This window comes from Schistocerca cancellata, chromosome 4, assembly GCF_023864275.1.
Source record: "Schistocerca cancellata isolate TAMUIC-IGC-003103 chromosome 4, iqSchCanc2.1, whole genome shotgun sequence".
Lineage (NCBI taxonomy): Eukaryota > Metazoa > Arthropoda > Insecta > Orthoptera > Acrididae > Schistocerca > Schistocerca cancellata.
In genome coordinates this window covers 459,334,540-459,352,080 of record NC_064629.1, presented here as the reverse complement: position 1 = coordinate 459,352,080, position 17,541 = coordinate 459,334,540, and the positions used below count along the sequence as shown (strand labels likewise).

Sequence of the window (17,541 nt, the reverse complement as noted above, 5' to 3'; positions counted from 1 at the left end):
TCAGCATCTCCGTAACGCTCTCGCGCTGACTAAATGTCCCCATGACGAATCGCGCTGCTTTTCGCTGGATCATGTCTATCTCTTCTATTAATCCAACCTGGCAAGGGTCCCATACTGATGAGCAATACTCAAGAATCGGACGAACAAGCGTTTTGTAAGCTACTTCTTTCGTCGATGAGTCACATTTTCTTAGAATTCTTCCTATGAATCTCAACCTGGCGCCTGCTTTTCCCACTATTTGTTTTATGTGATCATTCCACTTCAGATCGCTCCGGATAGTAACTCCTAAGTATTTTACGGTCGTTACCGCTTCCAATGATTTACCACCTATGGCATAATCGTACTGGAATGGATTTCTGCCCCTATGTATGCGCATTATATTACATTTATCTACGTTTAGGGAAAGCTGCCAGCTGTCGCACCATGCATTAATCCTCTGCAGGTCTTCCTGGAGTACGTACGAGTCTTCTGATGTTGCTACTTTCTTGTAGACAACCGTGTCATCTGCAAATAGCCTCACGGAGCTACCGATGTTGTCAACTAAGTCATTTATGTATATTGTAAACAATAAAGGTCCTATCACGCTTCCTTGCGGTACTCCCGAAATTACCTCTACATCTGCAGATTTTGAACCGTTAAGAATGACATGTTGTGTTCTTTCTTCTAGGAAATCCTGAATCCAATCACAAACCTGGTCCGATATTCCGTAAGCTCGTATTTTTTTCATTAAACGTAAGTGCAGAACCGTATCAAATGCCTTCCTGAAGTCCAGGAATACGGCATCAATCTGCTCGCCAGTGTCTACGGCACTGTGAATTTCTTGGGCAAATAGGGCGAGCTGAGTTTCACATGATCTCTGTTTGCGGAATCCATGTTGGTTATGATGAAGGAGATTTGTATTATCTAAGAACGTCATAATACGAGAACACAAAACATGTTCCATTATTCTACAACAGATTGACGTAAGCGAAATAGGCCTATAATTATTCGCATCTGATTTATGACCCTTCTTGAAAATGGGAACGACCTGCGCTTTCTTCCAGTCGCTAGGTACTTTACGTTCTTCCAGCGATCTACGATAAATTGCTGATAGAAAGGGGGCAAGTTCTTTAGCATAATCACTGTAGAATCTTAAGGGTATCTCGTCTGGTCTGGATGCTTTTCCGCTACTAAGTGATAGCAGTTGTTTTTCAATTCCGATATCGTTTATTTCAATATTTTCCATTTTGGCGTCCGTGCGACGGCTGAAGTCAGGGACCGTGTTACGATTTTCCGCAGTGAAACAGTTTCGGAACACTGAATTCAGTATTTCTGCCTTTCTTCGGTCGTCCTCTGTTTCGGTGCCATCGTGGTCAACGAGTGACTGAATAGGGGATTTAGATCCGCTTACCGATTTTACATATGACCAAAACTTTTTAGGGTTCTTGTTTAGATTGTTTGCCAATGTTTTATGTTCGAATTCGTTGAATGCTTCTCTCATTGCTCTCTTTACGCTCTTTTTCGCTTCGTTCAGCTTTTCCTTGTCAGCTATGATTCGACTACTCTTAAACCTATGATCAAGCTTTCTTTGTTTCCGTAGTACCTTTCGTACATGATTGTTATACCACGGTGGATCTTTCCCCTCGCTTTGGACCTTAGTCGGTACGAACTTATCTAAGGCGTACTGGACGATGTTTCTGAATTTTTTCCATTTTTGTTCCACATCCTCTTCCTCAGAAATGAACGTTTGATGGTGGTCACTCAGATATTCTGCGATTTGTGCCCTATCACTCTTGTTAAGCAAATATATTTTCCTTCCTTTCTTGGCATTTCTTATTACACTTGTAGTCATTGATGCAACCACTGACTTATGATCACTGATACCCTCTTCTACATTCACGGAGTCGAAAAGTTCTGGTCTATTTGTTGCTATGAGGTCTAAAACGTTAGCTTCACGAGTTGGTTCTCTAACTATCTGCTCGAAGTAATTCTCGGACAAGGCAGTCAGGATAATGTCACAAGAATCTCTGTCCCTGGCTCCAGTTCTGATTGTGTGACTATCCCATTCTATACCTGGTAGATTGAAGTCTCCCCCTATTACAATAGTATGATCACGAAACTTCTTCACGACGTTCTGCAGGTTCTCTCTGAGGCGCTCAACTACTACGGTTGCTGATGCAGGTGGTCTATAGAAGCATCCGACTATCATATCTGACCCACCTTTGATACTTAGCTTAACCCAGATTATTTCACATTCGCATTCGCTAATAACTTCACTGGATATTATTGAATTCTTTACTGCTATAAATACTCCTCCACCATTGGCGTTTATCCTATCCTTGCGGTATATATTCCATTCTGTGTCTAGGATTTCGTTACTGTTCACTTCCGGTTTTAACCAACTTTCCGTTCCTAATACTATATGCGCACTATTTCCTTCAATAAGAGATACTAATTCAGGAACCTTGCCCTGGATACTCCTGCAGTTTACCAATATTACGTAAACTTTTCCTGTTTTTGGTCTCTGAGGACGGACGTTCTTTATCAACGATGATAATGTCCTCTCTGGTAAGCCGTCAGGTATTTTATCGTTTCGCCCAAGGGGGGGTCCCTCTAACCTAAAAAACCCCCGTGTGCACGCCACACGTACTCTGCTACCCTAGTAGCTGCTTCCGGTGTGTAGTGCACGCCTGACCTGTCTAGGGGGGCCCTACAGTTCTCCACCCAATAACGGAGGTCGATGAATTTGCAACCATTATAGTCGCAGAGTCGTCTGAGCCTCTGGTTTAGACCCTCCACACGGCTCCAAACCAGAGGACCGCGATCGACTCTGGGCACTATGCTGCAGATATTAAGCTCAGCTTGCACTCCGCGTGCGATGCTGGTTGTCTTCACCAAATCAGCCAGCCGCCGGAAGGAACCAAGGATGGCCTCAGAACCCAAGCGGCAGGCGTCATTCGTTCCGAGTCATAACCGCTGCATGGGAGACATGCCCCCCACGTGCCCAGCAGTACTGCCTGCCACTGCTGCCACTAGCCGCTGCAAGAGGACTTGCCACTGCACGCCAGCCAGCACCATGCGCTGACGTCACCAGCCACCACACAATCGCTGCTTCACCAGACTATAGCCAGCATGCTACTGCTGATGTCACCACACAGTGCGCAAATTACAACAGGATGATGTTGTAGACTGATGGCTGCACTGTCATGCAGCTCCCAAGCTCCACTTTCCAAGGGGGGATCTGTGTGGCGGCCCACTGCACAGCGTTGCGATTGCGAGAACTACTATCGTGGCTGACACAGCATTCGGAGTGCACGCACGCAGATTTACTGTTACCCGGAAGCCCGGCAACAGTGTGGTGTGCACCAGACATGTGAAGATAAAGTGAGAACCAGTGCAAGTCAGGCATCAGAACGCACCAGACACATCACACAAAGAGCTGTCCTGCCTAGCTGCGAAGCACATAGGTCAAGCGATCGTGGACTCCCCACATGTACACACGCAGAAGCCGGTCCGTTTATGCAGCCACTTCCACCTCGCCCACGAAAAGCTCTGCACTCTACAGATAGTGCAAGGAATTGGCCAAACTGAGACTTGCCCATGAGCATGTGGCTACGCAACGTCTTGTGGAGTGTACACCCTCCGGATCACGCACTGCTCCACCTCAAGCCATCAACTGCTGTCATGCAGTCAGCAATGGACTATATCAAGCTCGACTGTATGCATCTCAATTATTGTAATAAAATGCAGGCATTTCATTTGTATTCAGTCACCTTGGCCTCCTTTGAGCAGAGTGCCTGGCCACAATTATAGGGTTTGCTCATTGCACAAATAATCATAACCGGAATTACGAGCACTACAGTATCAAGAAACTGGTCCCTGATTGCATGAAATGTTTTTGTCACCAGGGTGACTATGTTGAAAAAGAAATATACATACATGAGGAATAAAGATGTAGAATGGTAATGAGATTTGTTTTATTCAAAAAGCTTTACGAGTTTTCACATAAAAAATTCAGAGGCATTACTTTTCAGCATGCATTCAAACTTTTGGTGAACTTACAGGGGTATCAACATAATACTTCTTTCTGGTAGCACCATTTGGTGCTTTTATATATGATCCTTCTCTTTATTTTGTATTGTCAGTGATGCAACTTCATTCTGTAGTGGGAACAGATGTTTTGTTGTCACTGAAGCCAAAACTATAATATACAGTGAACACCATCTCTGTATTATACTGTTTATCATTCATACACATCTCTGTTCATACACTGCACAGTTGGATCCTGAGTATAGCCATGTGTAGACATTATGGCAAATTCATCACCAGAAAAAGAATTAGTACTCCCTTTTCAAAGTTTAAAATTCACTCAGGATTTATTGTTGCATCAGTGTATATAGAGTTCATGAAATCATTACATTTACAGATCTATAGCACAAGCAGTTTGAGGTACCAGGTATCGACCCATGCTGAAATTCCCATATTAGTATGTGTTCCAGCCTTGACAGGCAGCAATGTAGGTGCAGATTCTGCCATACAGTCATACAGATGTCGAATACTGTCCAGGGATATGTTATGCCACACTTGCTTGACCTGCTCACATAGTTCTGTAATAATTGTTGGTAACGAGTTGTATAAGTCACTTCTTCTCCCATATATCCCACACATGCTTGACTGGAGATAAGTCCGCAGACATGCTGGCCACAGGAATTGCTGCATGTCTTGCAGAACTTTGAGTTTCACGGTCAGTGTGTGGGAGAGCATTATCCTGTTGGAACAATACATCACCTTCCTATTGCAAGAATGGCAAAAGAATGGATCCAACAACATTCTGCATGTACTGAGTACTGGCTAGCACCCCCTCCACAAACACGAAAGGTGAATGAGAGTTGTACCTTATCACACCTCGAACCATAAGTCCAGGTGTGGGACCAGTGTGTCTTGGATGAATGTACTCTATGAGACGGTGTGCAGCAGGTCTACATCATACAAGCAAACTACCACCACCTGCATGCAAGCAGAATCTGCTTTCATCACAGAAGATCACATCACACCATTCCATCTTCCAAGTGATCCTCTGATGGCACCAATTGAGCCGTGCACATCGATGCTGTGGTGTTAGTGGAAGATGAGCTAGAAGTGTGTGTGCCCATAGCCCTACAGCTAATAACCAGTTTGCAACAGTTTGTGTTTTCATGTCTGCGCTCACAAGCTCTCTTATCTGTGCTCTGGTAGCTGTAAAATCTGCTACTGCTGCCCTTAAAATACAAAAAATGTGGCACTTGTCAGGGCTGTATGGTCATCCAGAACCTCATTTACGGATGTGAGAATGTCCACTGATGCAGCATGTCAAAATTAGGTGGCACTTCTCTGAAAGGAACATTCTGCAACTCAGGAGGCCACAATTTTAACCCTTCCAAACTCACTCAGTTGGCTGTAGGAAGCACTAGTGTATCTCCATGGCATGATTGCCTCCTTGCTTCACATGTTTGCACGACAGTGAGTATTCACAGATGGCGCTCTGTTAGCAGTGTCACTGCACTATCTGTTGGTGGACAATGTTGAAACCATTATCAGTACATCCAATATCCCCCATGTGCCATATGTCGGATCCAACTCAATACTGTTTTTCTAAGTGTACTAATTTTTTTCTCCTGGCAGTGTATACGACATATGTCATTGATACCTCACAATCACTGGAACTAGTATTCATTGGAAACAAAAGAATTTATAGATTTACAATATAAATATATTGTGTTAGGTCCACTTCTGACAGATGCACCCCTCAAAGCACTTGTTATTACCCAGCAATACTTTGACTAACATTACTTAACTAAAAAAATATAATCACCTCTTTAATAGTATGTTGGTCCACCTTTTAAATGCAATACAGCAGCAATTCTACATGGCATGGATCTGACAAGTCCTTGGTTGCTTTCTGGATGTATGTGAAACAAGATGTCTAAGCGGAGGTCACACAGCATTTCAGACATTTTCCATCAGGTTCAGATCAGGCAAATATTGGGACCAAGGCATCAGAATGCGTTCATTATCATGTTCCTCAACCCTCTGTAGCATGATTATGGCCTTTTTGTTTGACAATTACCTTGTTGGAAGAAGCTGTCACTGCTGCGGAAGACATTAAGTGTGAAGGGATGCAGGTAGTCCACAATAATGTTCACATAGTCCACAGCTGGTTTTGTACCTTTGATTACTACCACATGTCCTGAGGAAGCCCCAGTGAATGATCATACAAAATAACCTCCAATAGCCTGTGTCCATGGTGCTGTGCATATTTGGGTGGTTGTTTGCTTGGATAACATCATATTCAGAAATGACTGCTGAGCTAGTGTTACAAGAAATGACCAGGCAATATGTTTCCATTGAATCAAAGTCCAAACTTGATGATTCTTTGATCACTGAAATCATAAGTGACAATGCTTTTGGGTTAACATGGATGATGTGGGGGTAGTCTGCCATGGAGCCACGTGTTCAACAATGTGCACTGAGCTCTGTGCTTTTAAACACTTGTGCCTGCCCCAGCATTGCAGTCCACTGTCAAATAAGCCACAAAGTACTACTGATCCTGCTTTACAGAGTGGGTTGGACTCCAACCTGCATATACTGTGCTGAGGTGTGGATGTCCAACACCTTGTTGCCTATTTGTGATTTCTCTGTCCTTGAATCACTTTCCATAGATGCTCATGACAGTAGCATTGAACAGCTGACTAACTTCACCATTCCTGAGATACTCATTCTCGGGGATAAGGCCATAAAAATCTGTCCTTTGCCAAAGCCAGTTATGCAGTGTACTTCGCCATTTGCATCCTGTATCATTGTTAGAATGGTTCCTCATTCTTCTCTGCTCCAGTTATATACTCTCCTTTAGTGCATAACATGCCTGCAATCCCACTAGGTGCATTTTATCTCATGGTGAGTAATGGTCAATGTTTCAGTTCATCAGTGAATTTTAGACACCTCATCATTAGGCAGTCTGTATTATCATTATTCCTCCACTGTTTCTTCTTTTGTTTCATTTCTGTTCTTGATCGATCCCTCTCTTCCTTATTTTCCTCCTCCTGTCCCTCATTTCCCTACTATCAATCCTGATGCTATAGTTTATTAAGGCAGTTACATTAGTTTCCCTCTATCTCTGGACTACATTTGCCATTTTTGGAACTGTCTTAATTAAATTTCATTTCTGTAACAAAGTTTCTTAGTCTTCACTTCCTAAACAAATCTATCAGCCCTGTAACTGAACTCCTCTTTTTCTATTGTATGGTATGGACATTATTGACCATATACCTGCTTCCCAAGCCTCCTTCATGTCTTTCTCTTTAGCACATTATATATCTGTTTGACATTGATATTCATCCTCCCTACCACATCCTGCCATATTCAAAAATACTATATTATATAGTCTATCCTATGACATTCTTGCTAAATAGCCAGACCAGTTCAACCTTCTCCTCTTAAACACTGTGACAATGTTATGACATTTGTATAACTCCTACAGTTCTTTATGTTTCTAATCCTCCATATCTGGTATGGTCCTAAGATGTTTTTAAATATTTAAGTTCCAAATGTTAACAGCTTTTTCATGTTTTCTCCTAGCCTCCACAGTTTCACATATGTTAAATCATACAAAAAGTATAGCAGGCTGATGTTAAGAAATTCCTCAGCTGAGGCCACACTAAGGTGTACTTATTTTAATTAAGATCCATAGAGCATTAGGGTGCACTTTGGACACCAAGGCAATGCAAAGGCAAACACTTAATGCTTAGAGGGAGGTGGGAGTAACAGTTTCTGATGTTATGTCAACACTGATGAGTAATCCCCCTTGCTTATAATACACTTGTGACTGCACTTTTTCCAATGTTGGAAGTGCCTCTGAAACTTACATTTCATTACAGTGTTCAACTCCTTCAGTAATTCAATTTTTATCTCATCATTGGTGACAAAATGACATCCTTTCATGGTTCTCTTCAGCCTTGAAAAGAAAGAAGTTGCAGGGAGCCATTCCAGGTGCATACAATGGATGACGCTACATGATGGTTTTGTCTTTTGCCAAAAAATCATGAACAAGCACTGAGATGTGGGTGGTAGCATTATTGTGATGCAATTTCCACAAGTGGTATTCCTACAATTCTGGTCAATTTCTTTGAACTGTTTCATACAAATGGCGCATAACTTCCAGGTAGTATTCCTTACTGACCGTACGACTATAAGGCAGGAACTAATGATGCACTTTCCCATAATCACCGAGCAAGGTGGCACAATGGTTAGCATATTGGACTCACATTTGGCAGGATGATGGTTCAAATCTCCTTCCAGCCACCTAGATTAAGGTTTTCTGTGATTTCCTTAAATCACTCTAGGAAAATGCTGGGATAGTTCCTTTGAAAGGGCATGCCCAGTTTGCTTCCCCATCCTTAACACAATCCGAGCTTGTGCTCTGTCTTGAATCACCTTGATGTTGATGGGACATTAATCTCAATTTCCCTTTCTGCCTCCCATTGTAATCAAAGAAAATATATGATCAAACTTTTTTCCCCCCTCTACGGGCTGTTTCCAGTGGGAAAACTGGGTCTTCATCAGTGTCACACCCTTATACCCATGTGTTTTCATGTGTTATAGTCTTCTTTATAAGTTCTGGATCATTATCATCTTCATTCAGCAATTCCTGGGCAATGGCTATGTGATGTCATTTTTGGTCAAAATTCAACAATTTTGGAACAAACTTTGTTGCTACATGTTTCATGCCAAAAACATCCCAAAAAATTGCTTGACATTAGCCAAGGGATATGCAGACATCATCAGAAACCTCTCTGTTGGTGATTCAGTGATTTTTCCAGAGCCATTTTCCGTACTTCTTCCACATTGTCATCAGTAATTGATGTGCCAGAGCATCCCAGGCGGTCATCATCTTCATGTTCTCATCCTTCTTTGGAACTGTTTATATGACTCGAAAACTCTTGTCTTCTTCATAGTAGATTTTTCAATCAACATTTTGAATGTGGTGCTCCACTTTACTCCATTTTTCAGGTAAAATTTAATGCAGATTCTTTGATTCATCTTTATCGAAAGTAAAAATTTTCTGAGCACTCAAAAACACGTATAACTTTTTCAACTATAAACAATAAACTAAATATTCAAAACATCTGAAAATACAAACATACATCAGGAACATGTGTACCAACAAGATAAAAAAGTTTTGAAAATTGGATATATAAAGCCCATGAAATTAAAGAATTCTCATTACTTTTTTATCACACCTCCTATAACAAAAAATTTGGTACACCAAAATTTGAGCTCAGGTTTATTGGTAAGTAAGTATCATAAAAAATATGGATGTACTATAAATATTTAAGTGAAGGGAATAAAAACTATAAAAGCTAGTAACAATCTGAATATGATTTTTATGCACAGTCTAACATGCAAACTCAAGAATGAGGAAGATGTCTGAGACAGCAGCTAAACAGTATCTTTTAGATAGCACACACACACACAGGGCTGAAAAAGTATGGAACTTTCACATTAGTTCTGTGACTTAATACCATTCACTGAGAACTAAAAGAGGTTAAGATAAGTATAACTAAATATCATACTTTGCCAATTAACTGCTGCTATAAACGTAATGAAAAAAAAAAAAAAAAAATTAAAATGGAGTTGGAAGATATGGTGCAGTGGAATGCAACTCAGTCTGAGAAAGATACTTATCTAATGGGATTTAAAAGCCTATACACCATTCTTTTAAACCCAGTATTTTTAGCAAATTTTGTGTAACAATTACATACGGATTAATTTGATTTCATGAGGCATCTGTATTCATTCCCAAATGCAAATTTTACATTACATGAAGACTATTCATCATATACATTTTATTTAAAAAATTTTCAGTAACTTTCATGATAAAGCTTTTTATCACAGACACCAGCAAATATCTTACCTCCAAAATGTGTGAGAGTAACAAAATTGTAATGCTCCACAGTTGAACCAGCACTGTTATGAGCAGTAACACGTAAGGTATACCAAGTACCTGGATTTAGATCTAAAATGAGAAATTCACTCTGCTCTTTCTTGATGTTATTTGAAACAAGTGTCCAGGAATTATCATTCTTTTGTCTATACTCAATTACAATAGATGTAATAGGACAATCGCCATCATCCCATGATGTCAGGTTTAACAAAATGAAACTGGAATTTACTTGTATTAAATCAGATATGCTCGGTGCAAATGGTGCTGGAATAAAATGCACATGTTAATTTGTAAGTAAGGAAATATTACCATAATCACAATGATTCATTTAATTTACAACTTCTACATATCAATCATTTTCAGTCCACCAAGAACAGCAATGTTCTATATTATGAAAAACCAGCTCTGACACATGTAAACAGACAGTTACAATGATATTAGAATAACACGTAAATTCCATAACATATTCAAATATAGGAAAAAAGATTATCACTGAGTTGAACACCACCTCTTTAAGTAATTTTCATTTGATGTATCACTGCTAAGTAACATAACTCAATGAAATGTGGGTCATACATAGAAAGAACTGCTACAGTGTAGTACAGAAAACACTTGAGAGAAATACACAATGAGGAGAATGGAAATGACATTTTTAGTCAAATACAATAATTACGCTGATGTTATGACTATTCATGATGGCTCCTGGACATTAAAAAAAGTGGAATATCCTTCTTAACACTTGAAACTAAACTCTGATACTAAACTTTCAAATGAAAATAAATATACAATCATAAAAAAACAACTTTATCACTATGACTTGTTTTTAATCAAAGCCCCAAGAAAGCTACAAACATACATTTATTACAAAATAAAAAGAAAAATGGACATAAACTGCTGTGGAAATTATGAGAAAATAACATTGTTTTGCTCTATGACATGTTTTTAATAAAAGCCACCATCTTTATAGAAATACTTTGCTCACACATACTGAACACTTGCAGCATATGGACCACATATGAATTTGATGCAGTCTACACACAGATTCTTAGTTTTATTTGAACTTATGCATCCTCCTATCTGCCAGGTCTTCTGTATCAGTATCTTTCATTTTTCAGTGGCTGCAATGAATGTGTGAAAAGGCCCTTTCCTTGACTGTACAAACACAGAGAAGAGTCTGCTATTCTGAAAAGAAACATTTGTGAGTTAATGTTTCTTTCTTACTGACATCTCTCTGTAAACGATCCATACATTGACTCCCGGAAGGGCTAGCACATTGAATAAACACGCATAGGCTGCCTGTGGCAACCAAACTTAACAGTGTACAGATGAGGCATCTGGTCCAGAATATCAATTCCGGATGGAATTGTAGACACTCATCTATCAACTCCCAATATTGTGGAACTGTAGAAGCTCACCTGAATAAAACCACTGATGCACGATAATAATAAATGCTAAGCTTCTCCAGAGCAATACAACACAATGATAGAACAGCAACTACAATATGTTCATGTTTCCACTGAATGAAGTAAAATGGGAAGAAAAAGAGGGAACGAGATCACTACAATGAAATAAAATAAATTAAGAAAATGGAAAAAACCATTATTGCACCTTAGAGACACGAAATGTAAAAAAATCACACATATCAAAATGATCAGCTGTGTACCTTCAAGGTAAACATGTTAATAATTTGATCACTTCTTGTAATATGTCTGTCTTTTACAGAAATTATAAACAACCAAAGTTCATTTAAGGTAATGAAATACAAGTCCCCTAAATTAAAAAGCATGCTATGTATTAAATTTTAAACAATGCTCAATGGTCAGATTGACTGGTATGGTTTTTCTAGAGTTAACAGGGTGTGTAATAACCATGGACAGCAATCCATGCTCCACAACATGCTCCCACACTGGCCAGAGGGTTGGTAAGTAGTTCTTGTGGTAGGGTATCCCTTTCCTCCACCTGCACAGTTGAAAACTGCCACATGGTCATTGGTGTATAAGGACATGCTACAATGTGTCTCCCCAATTCACCTCACATGTGCTCAATGAGATTTAAGTTGGGCAAATCGACAGGCCAATCCTTCTGCCAAACATTCCTTCATTCCAAGAGCTCCTCCACCTGTGCTGCTTGATGCTGTCTTGCATTCTCATCCATAAGAATGAAGTTGGGGCCCAATGTACCCTAGTAAAGATGCACATGGGGATGTCACTCTAACACTGGCTGGTGAGCATACTGTGTTCAAAAATTTTGAGGTCAGTACGCCAATACAACATTATGCCTCCTCCCACCATAACATCTGGGCCACCAAAATCATAATGTTCTACAAAACAGGATATACCTTCATGTAGCAAGAGGTGCAAACATGTAATACATCAAGGAACATTGCTGAACTTTATCATTTTGGTGTTGCAGGTGTTATGGTGTGGAGAGGCATAATGTTGAATGGGCATACTGTACTCCAAATTTTCGAGGCTGGTACACTCACCAGTCAGTGATATTTTGACACTGTACTCCTTCCCCACATGCAATTTTTCAAGGCTGCATTTGGCCCTGACTACATTTTTATAAACGACAATGTGTGACTACATCAGACTGCACAGGTGGAGGGCCTCTTGGAATGAGAGGATATTTGGAGAATGGACTGACCTCCCCATTCCCCCAACTTAAATCCCATTGATCACAAGTATGCTGCATTGGTGCCCCCAGGAGACCATCATAATTCATGACGATTTCAATGTAATTATTCTCTTTGAATAAAAGTGTCATTTCCATTTGTCTCATTGTGTATTTCTTTCTGTTATCTTCTGTACTACACTGTAAAATTTCTTTCTATGCATGGTGCAAGTTTCGTTGAGCTTATGTTACAGGGCAGTGACACACCATGCAAAAATTTTTTTCTTAGGTTTTGCACACCAGTGTAATATAATCAATATTATTGGGAAGTGTATTAAATCCCTTTCTATTATTATTTTTACATTTACAAATTAAATATGCTGTCAAACTTCAAGAAATATGCATCCAAAGCAGAGTACGATGTTTGCAAACAGTTATAAGCATCACAGTTATAGCACATGAGGACATATTCTATTTCCAGAGACCAATTGCACAAATAATGAATATTGTTTATTATTGGATGTGAATTTTACAGTTTTGCAACAGAAGCTATTTTGATTAAAGTAATTTTTAAGGAAGTATAATAAATGCTCCTTAATAGAGGTCAGTGTTTAGCTAGCAACATTTCTTAAGACATGTTTAGAACTTAACACATTCTAGAGTCTTATAATACCATATTTGCTAAAAATATTCATCTAATTTTTTCAGTTCTTACTGAATTTTGAAACCATTCAAGTTCCTTATGTACATCACTTTGATTACTCTTATAATACCATATTTGCTAAAAATATTCATCTATTTTTTTCAGTTCTTGCTGAAATTTGAAACCATTCAAGTTCCTTATGTACATCACTTTGATAACTCATACGGAAGTCTTAATATTAGTGGTATGCCTAATAAAAGAGGAAAATTGTATGTTCCCACTCCATCAAATACACAGAATGAATCCTTCTATGAAATAAACTGCTGATACTTTGACAGATTAGATCCCCACCACTCTCAAAAGGCAAATAGTATTGCAATCTACATATGCACCACAATTTAAACTCCGTGCAGAGCTATGTCCATGAGGACAGTATAAGACATTGTGCACGTACCCAAAAAACAAATGCTAGATCGTAGCACCACCTGCTAATCATAGGTAATTACTAATGAAATCTAGTATTTTATCCATCCTCAGCAACTGTAGTTGTTTATAATGAAATAATAAGCAACCAGTTGTATAAAAGAAATTTAATTTCTGTACCAGTTTCAGGCACTTAGTGACCTTCTTCAGAAGGTTATACCTATCACATTATTTGCAGGTGTTGACAATAAAGCGCATACAGCAAAATGCCATGGTCCTAAAAAAATGCACAGGAGCAATAAGTAATACAATACTGAAGCCATTAACACAATAAGAGCTCTTAGATGCTTACATGCAATTCATAGTATACTATGAACCACATGGAAGCATCTAAGAGTGCTCTAGTTATTTGATAAATTATTTATTTGTTAACTTTTATTAATAGTATATAGCATTTGGTATCAATAGAATTATAAGATAATGAGTTGTCACCTAAAAAATATGTCTCATTTGTATGCTTGTGTTAATAATCAAATGGTGATCCCTACATTACATTTTACGTAAAACTGTGCAGCAGTAGTGGGGGAAAACGTCTTCATTGGCATGGCCAGTTTGGCGCTAAAGCATTCTGATTTGTTCTTGGGGGGTTAGGAAGGATTCATCAAGAAGTTCTGAAAGACACTCTGTGTGGGGACTCTGGAGGGGTGACACAGTACAGATCTGGGTGATGAGAGTTGGTGTGGAATGGATTTAGTAAAGGACATTGAAGTCTGTGTGGATGATTCAGATGAGGGAAAGTGTTTAGTTCAGAGTGGCAAGTAGTCACAAATGCTTTTCATTTTGATGATATTTATAAATTTTTGAGTGATGTGGGACTTAGTCTCAGAGACTCTGTTCCACATGCCAGTGGTGCTTAGCATACTGCTATGACTCAGTTTATGCATTTCCACAAGTGTTACTGCACTAAAAAATCATTATTAATTTTGCTACATATTTAAATGAATCTCTGTAGGACTGCCATTTTAACAGTTCTGATGTGTTGTCTGACTGAATAAACTGGAACATACAACATAAATTATACACTGGAATTCAATCCTTATTCATTTATTATTATTATTCTTATGTTTCAAATTGCATTGCTTAATAATACGCATTAAATACTAATACTTGGGTCAGAAGAAAATCACAGTATTGCAGTGATGTGTACAGCTCAAATGTATGACTGTATCTAGCCACATGTGTTAATACCCAAATACCATACCTAGGAAAATCACAAATTGATTTCTAGTCAGGAATTTGGTTAAGAAAAAAATCACAGGTAGATCACATCAAGTTCAATACAATGTCCTTCAATGGTTCCAGTTATCTGACAGAAAAGACAAGCCACAATTGAAGTCATATGGTAAGACACCCGCCTCGTGCAGACCTAAGTCATTCTCTGTGGGCCCTGTAACATACTGAACATCATGTTTTCTCAAAAGATGTCCATTTTTAATTTAACCCTCAACTCAAAAGGTGACTTTTCTGTAATGTACACTTTTAGGTGGGATCTCTGGGTCTCCTATATTTAAACTGAGATTTAAGGCACAAATCATTCAAAATTTTTAATTTACATAACATTTATTTTTAAAATTATTTAAGTTTTGTTTATATACTTCTTGCTGATTTTATTGCAATAAATACAGCCTGCAGTGTTTTACTTTTTATCACACAAAATCACATACTTCTGTACACTTTTTTCAGTAAAACGTTTGAATAATGGACATTTTTGGGGAAATTAAAAATGTCCGCTTTTAAGAAGTGTCTGCTATTCCAAAAAGGATAAAAATACAGTATACAATACAGTGCATTCAATGTACCGTAGACAGAAAAGTGCTGTACTACTGTATAAGTAACGCAGTGAAAATTTATTAGCACAGTACTACACAATAAATCCCCTTACATTAGTACAATACAGTATTAAAATTTCTTTCGTGTGTTCTGGAAGGTTGGTTTGAAATAATCATGTACTTTTTTTCTGAATCAGAAATTCATTTATAATTGTCTTCTCAATTTGTGTTTCAACTGCTAATGTTAAACTGAAACCCTCTTCATCACTTCTCACTAAAAAGTAGTGTTTCAGTTTTCTTATCTCTTCCACTTCCTGCTTACCTGAAAGTTGAGCAAAGTCCAGTTCAGTTACGTCATCTTCATCTTCATTTTGTTGTCCGTTCTTGACATTGTCACTTCACTGTTCTTGATTAAGCCCTTGTATGAGTTCACTTATGCTAGTTGACATAATTTCTGTGCACTGTGCATAATCAGTATTGGCAAATCCCTCATACCCACCAAATTTCTCTACTATGGTGAGAAGTTCATGCTCATGTTCTGTGAGGTTGTTTTCTTCAACACCAATGTCAATCACTGAAGCACAGTCACTAAAAAATGAAACCTGCCTTCTTGAAGCAGTTGCTGATTGTAGTGGATGTTACTTGTTTTAAGACTAAAGAAATCCGTGGAATTTGCATCCAATACACTAATAGATTTCCCAACTTCATATACAGAGTAAACACTGTCCATGCGGGACAAAATATGTCTTTCTGCTGGTAAAACACTTTGAAATTTTGAATAATCCTCTGATCTAGTTGTTGGCAATGTGTAGTTGAATTTGGCAGCAAAATCATTATTTTCACATTTTTTAGTGCAGTATCACAATGGGAGATGGCATTATCCATAAAAAAAATCACTTTCCTCCTTTGTCTTTCCATTCTTCTATTAAATGCTAGCAACCATTCAGTCATTATTGCTCTCATCATTCAAGATTGTTTATTAGCATACTATTCCACATTCAATTTACTCAAGTCAATACTCTTAAATCATCTAGGCTTTGCTGCCTTATCAATAATTAAAGGCTTTTCAAATTCACCAATCAAATTAACACACAGCATAACAGTGAGTCATTTTTTTGAAATTTTGCCTCCTGAACAGTTTTCACGTTTCAGCGCCATTGTTTTACTGTGAAGAGTTCTGAAGAAAAGGCCAGTCTAATCACAGTTAAAAAGTGTTTCTTCCTTCATAACCTTCACAAACTCCTGTTATCCATTTTTGCCAGTCTGACACGATATTTTTGGCCATTGAACTAGAATCACCACACACAGTTAGAAAAGTGATGTTATGTCTACTCCTAAATTTGTTAAGCCACCATACAGATGGTTTAAAATCATTAAGCCCTAACTCCTTGGTGATTGCGAGTGCTTTCTTGCAGATCAAGGCTCCACTAATTGGCACCTTATTGCAGTGAGTATGGCAGAACCATTCAAAAGCAAATTGTCAACTTTTAATCCTGCTGTGTTGGTAAAAGTGTATTTACTGATAAAATTATTATTTTCAGTCCATGATTTCAGATTGTCATTTTCATTTCATAAAATGTCACTGAATTGTATTTTTCTAACAGGAAACCTCATGGCCATATCTCTAACACTAAGCTTTTCCTTTTTGTAGACATTGATTATCTCAACCTTTTCATTCAGCATTAAAGATTCCATTTTTGTGTCATCTTAGCTCTGCAGTGCATAAACTCTCTCACTTGAAGTTAGTGACAGTTTGCAATTTAGGCCTTTTCACACAGAGCCACTGAGAAGCATTGCTCGGTGGCACTTCTGCAGTGCTTGGTAGCAGATTCACCTCTGGTGCTGTGGATTGACCAGCCAAGCAGTGTGTCAGCACATATGAAAAGTTAGCACTTGAAGTCAATGTAGCAGTAGTGATATCATCAAAGTTGTTCACGGCAGCATCAAAGGTACTAACAGTAACAACTGCAACTGTGCTCAGTGGCGGCATGCTGTGCCTTGCCATTTGAAGGCATGCATGATTATGATTGTTGCCAATTAACTTAAAACAGTTGTTGTTTTCATATTGCCCATTA

At 38.6% G+C, this 17,541-nt stretch overlaps 1 protein-coding gene across 1 annotated transcript in view; it reads right to left on the bottom strand.

Moving 5' to 3' along the window:
* Window positions 1–17,541, bottom strand: part of LOC126184254 (Down syndrome cell adhesion molecule-like) — a 160,334-nt gene that overhangs the window by 48,708 nt on the left and 94,085 nt on the right. Inside the window, exon 7 of the mRNA XM_049926623.1 lies at window positions 9,929–10,222. Within this exon, the coding sequence (XP_049782580.1) occupies window positions 9,929–10,222 (294 nt within the window). The remainder of the gene's footprint in view (window positions 1–9,928; window positions 10,223–17,541) is intronic.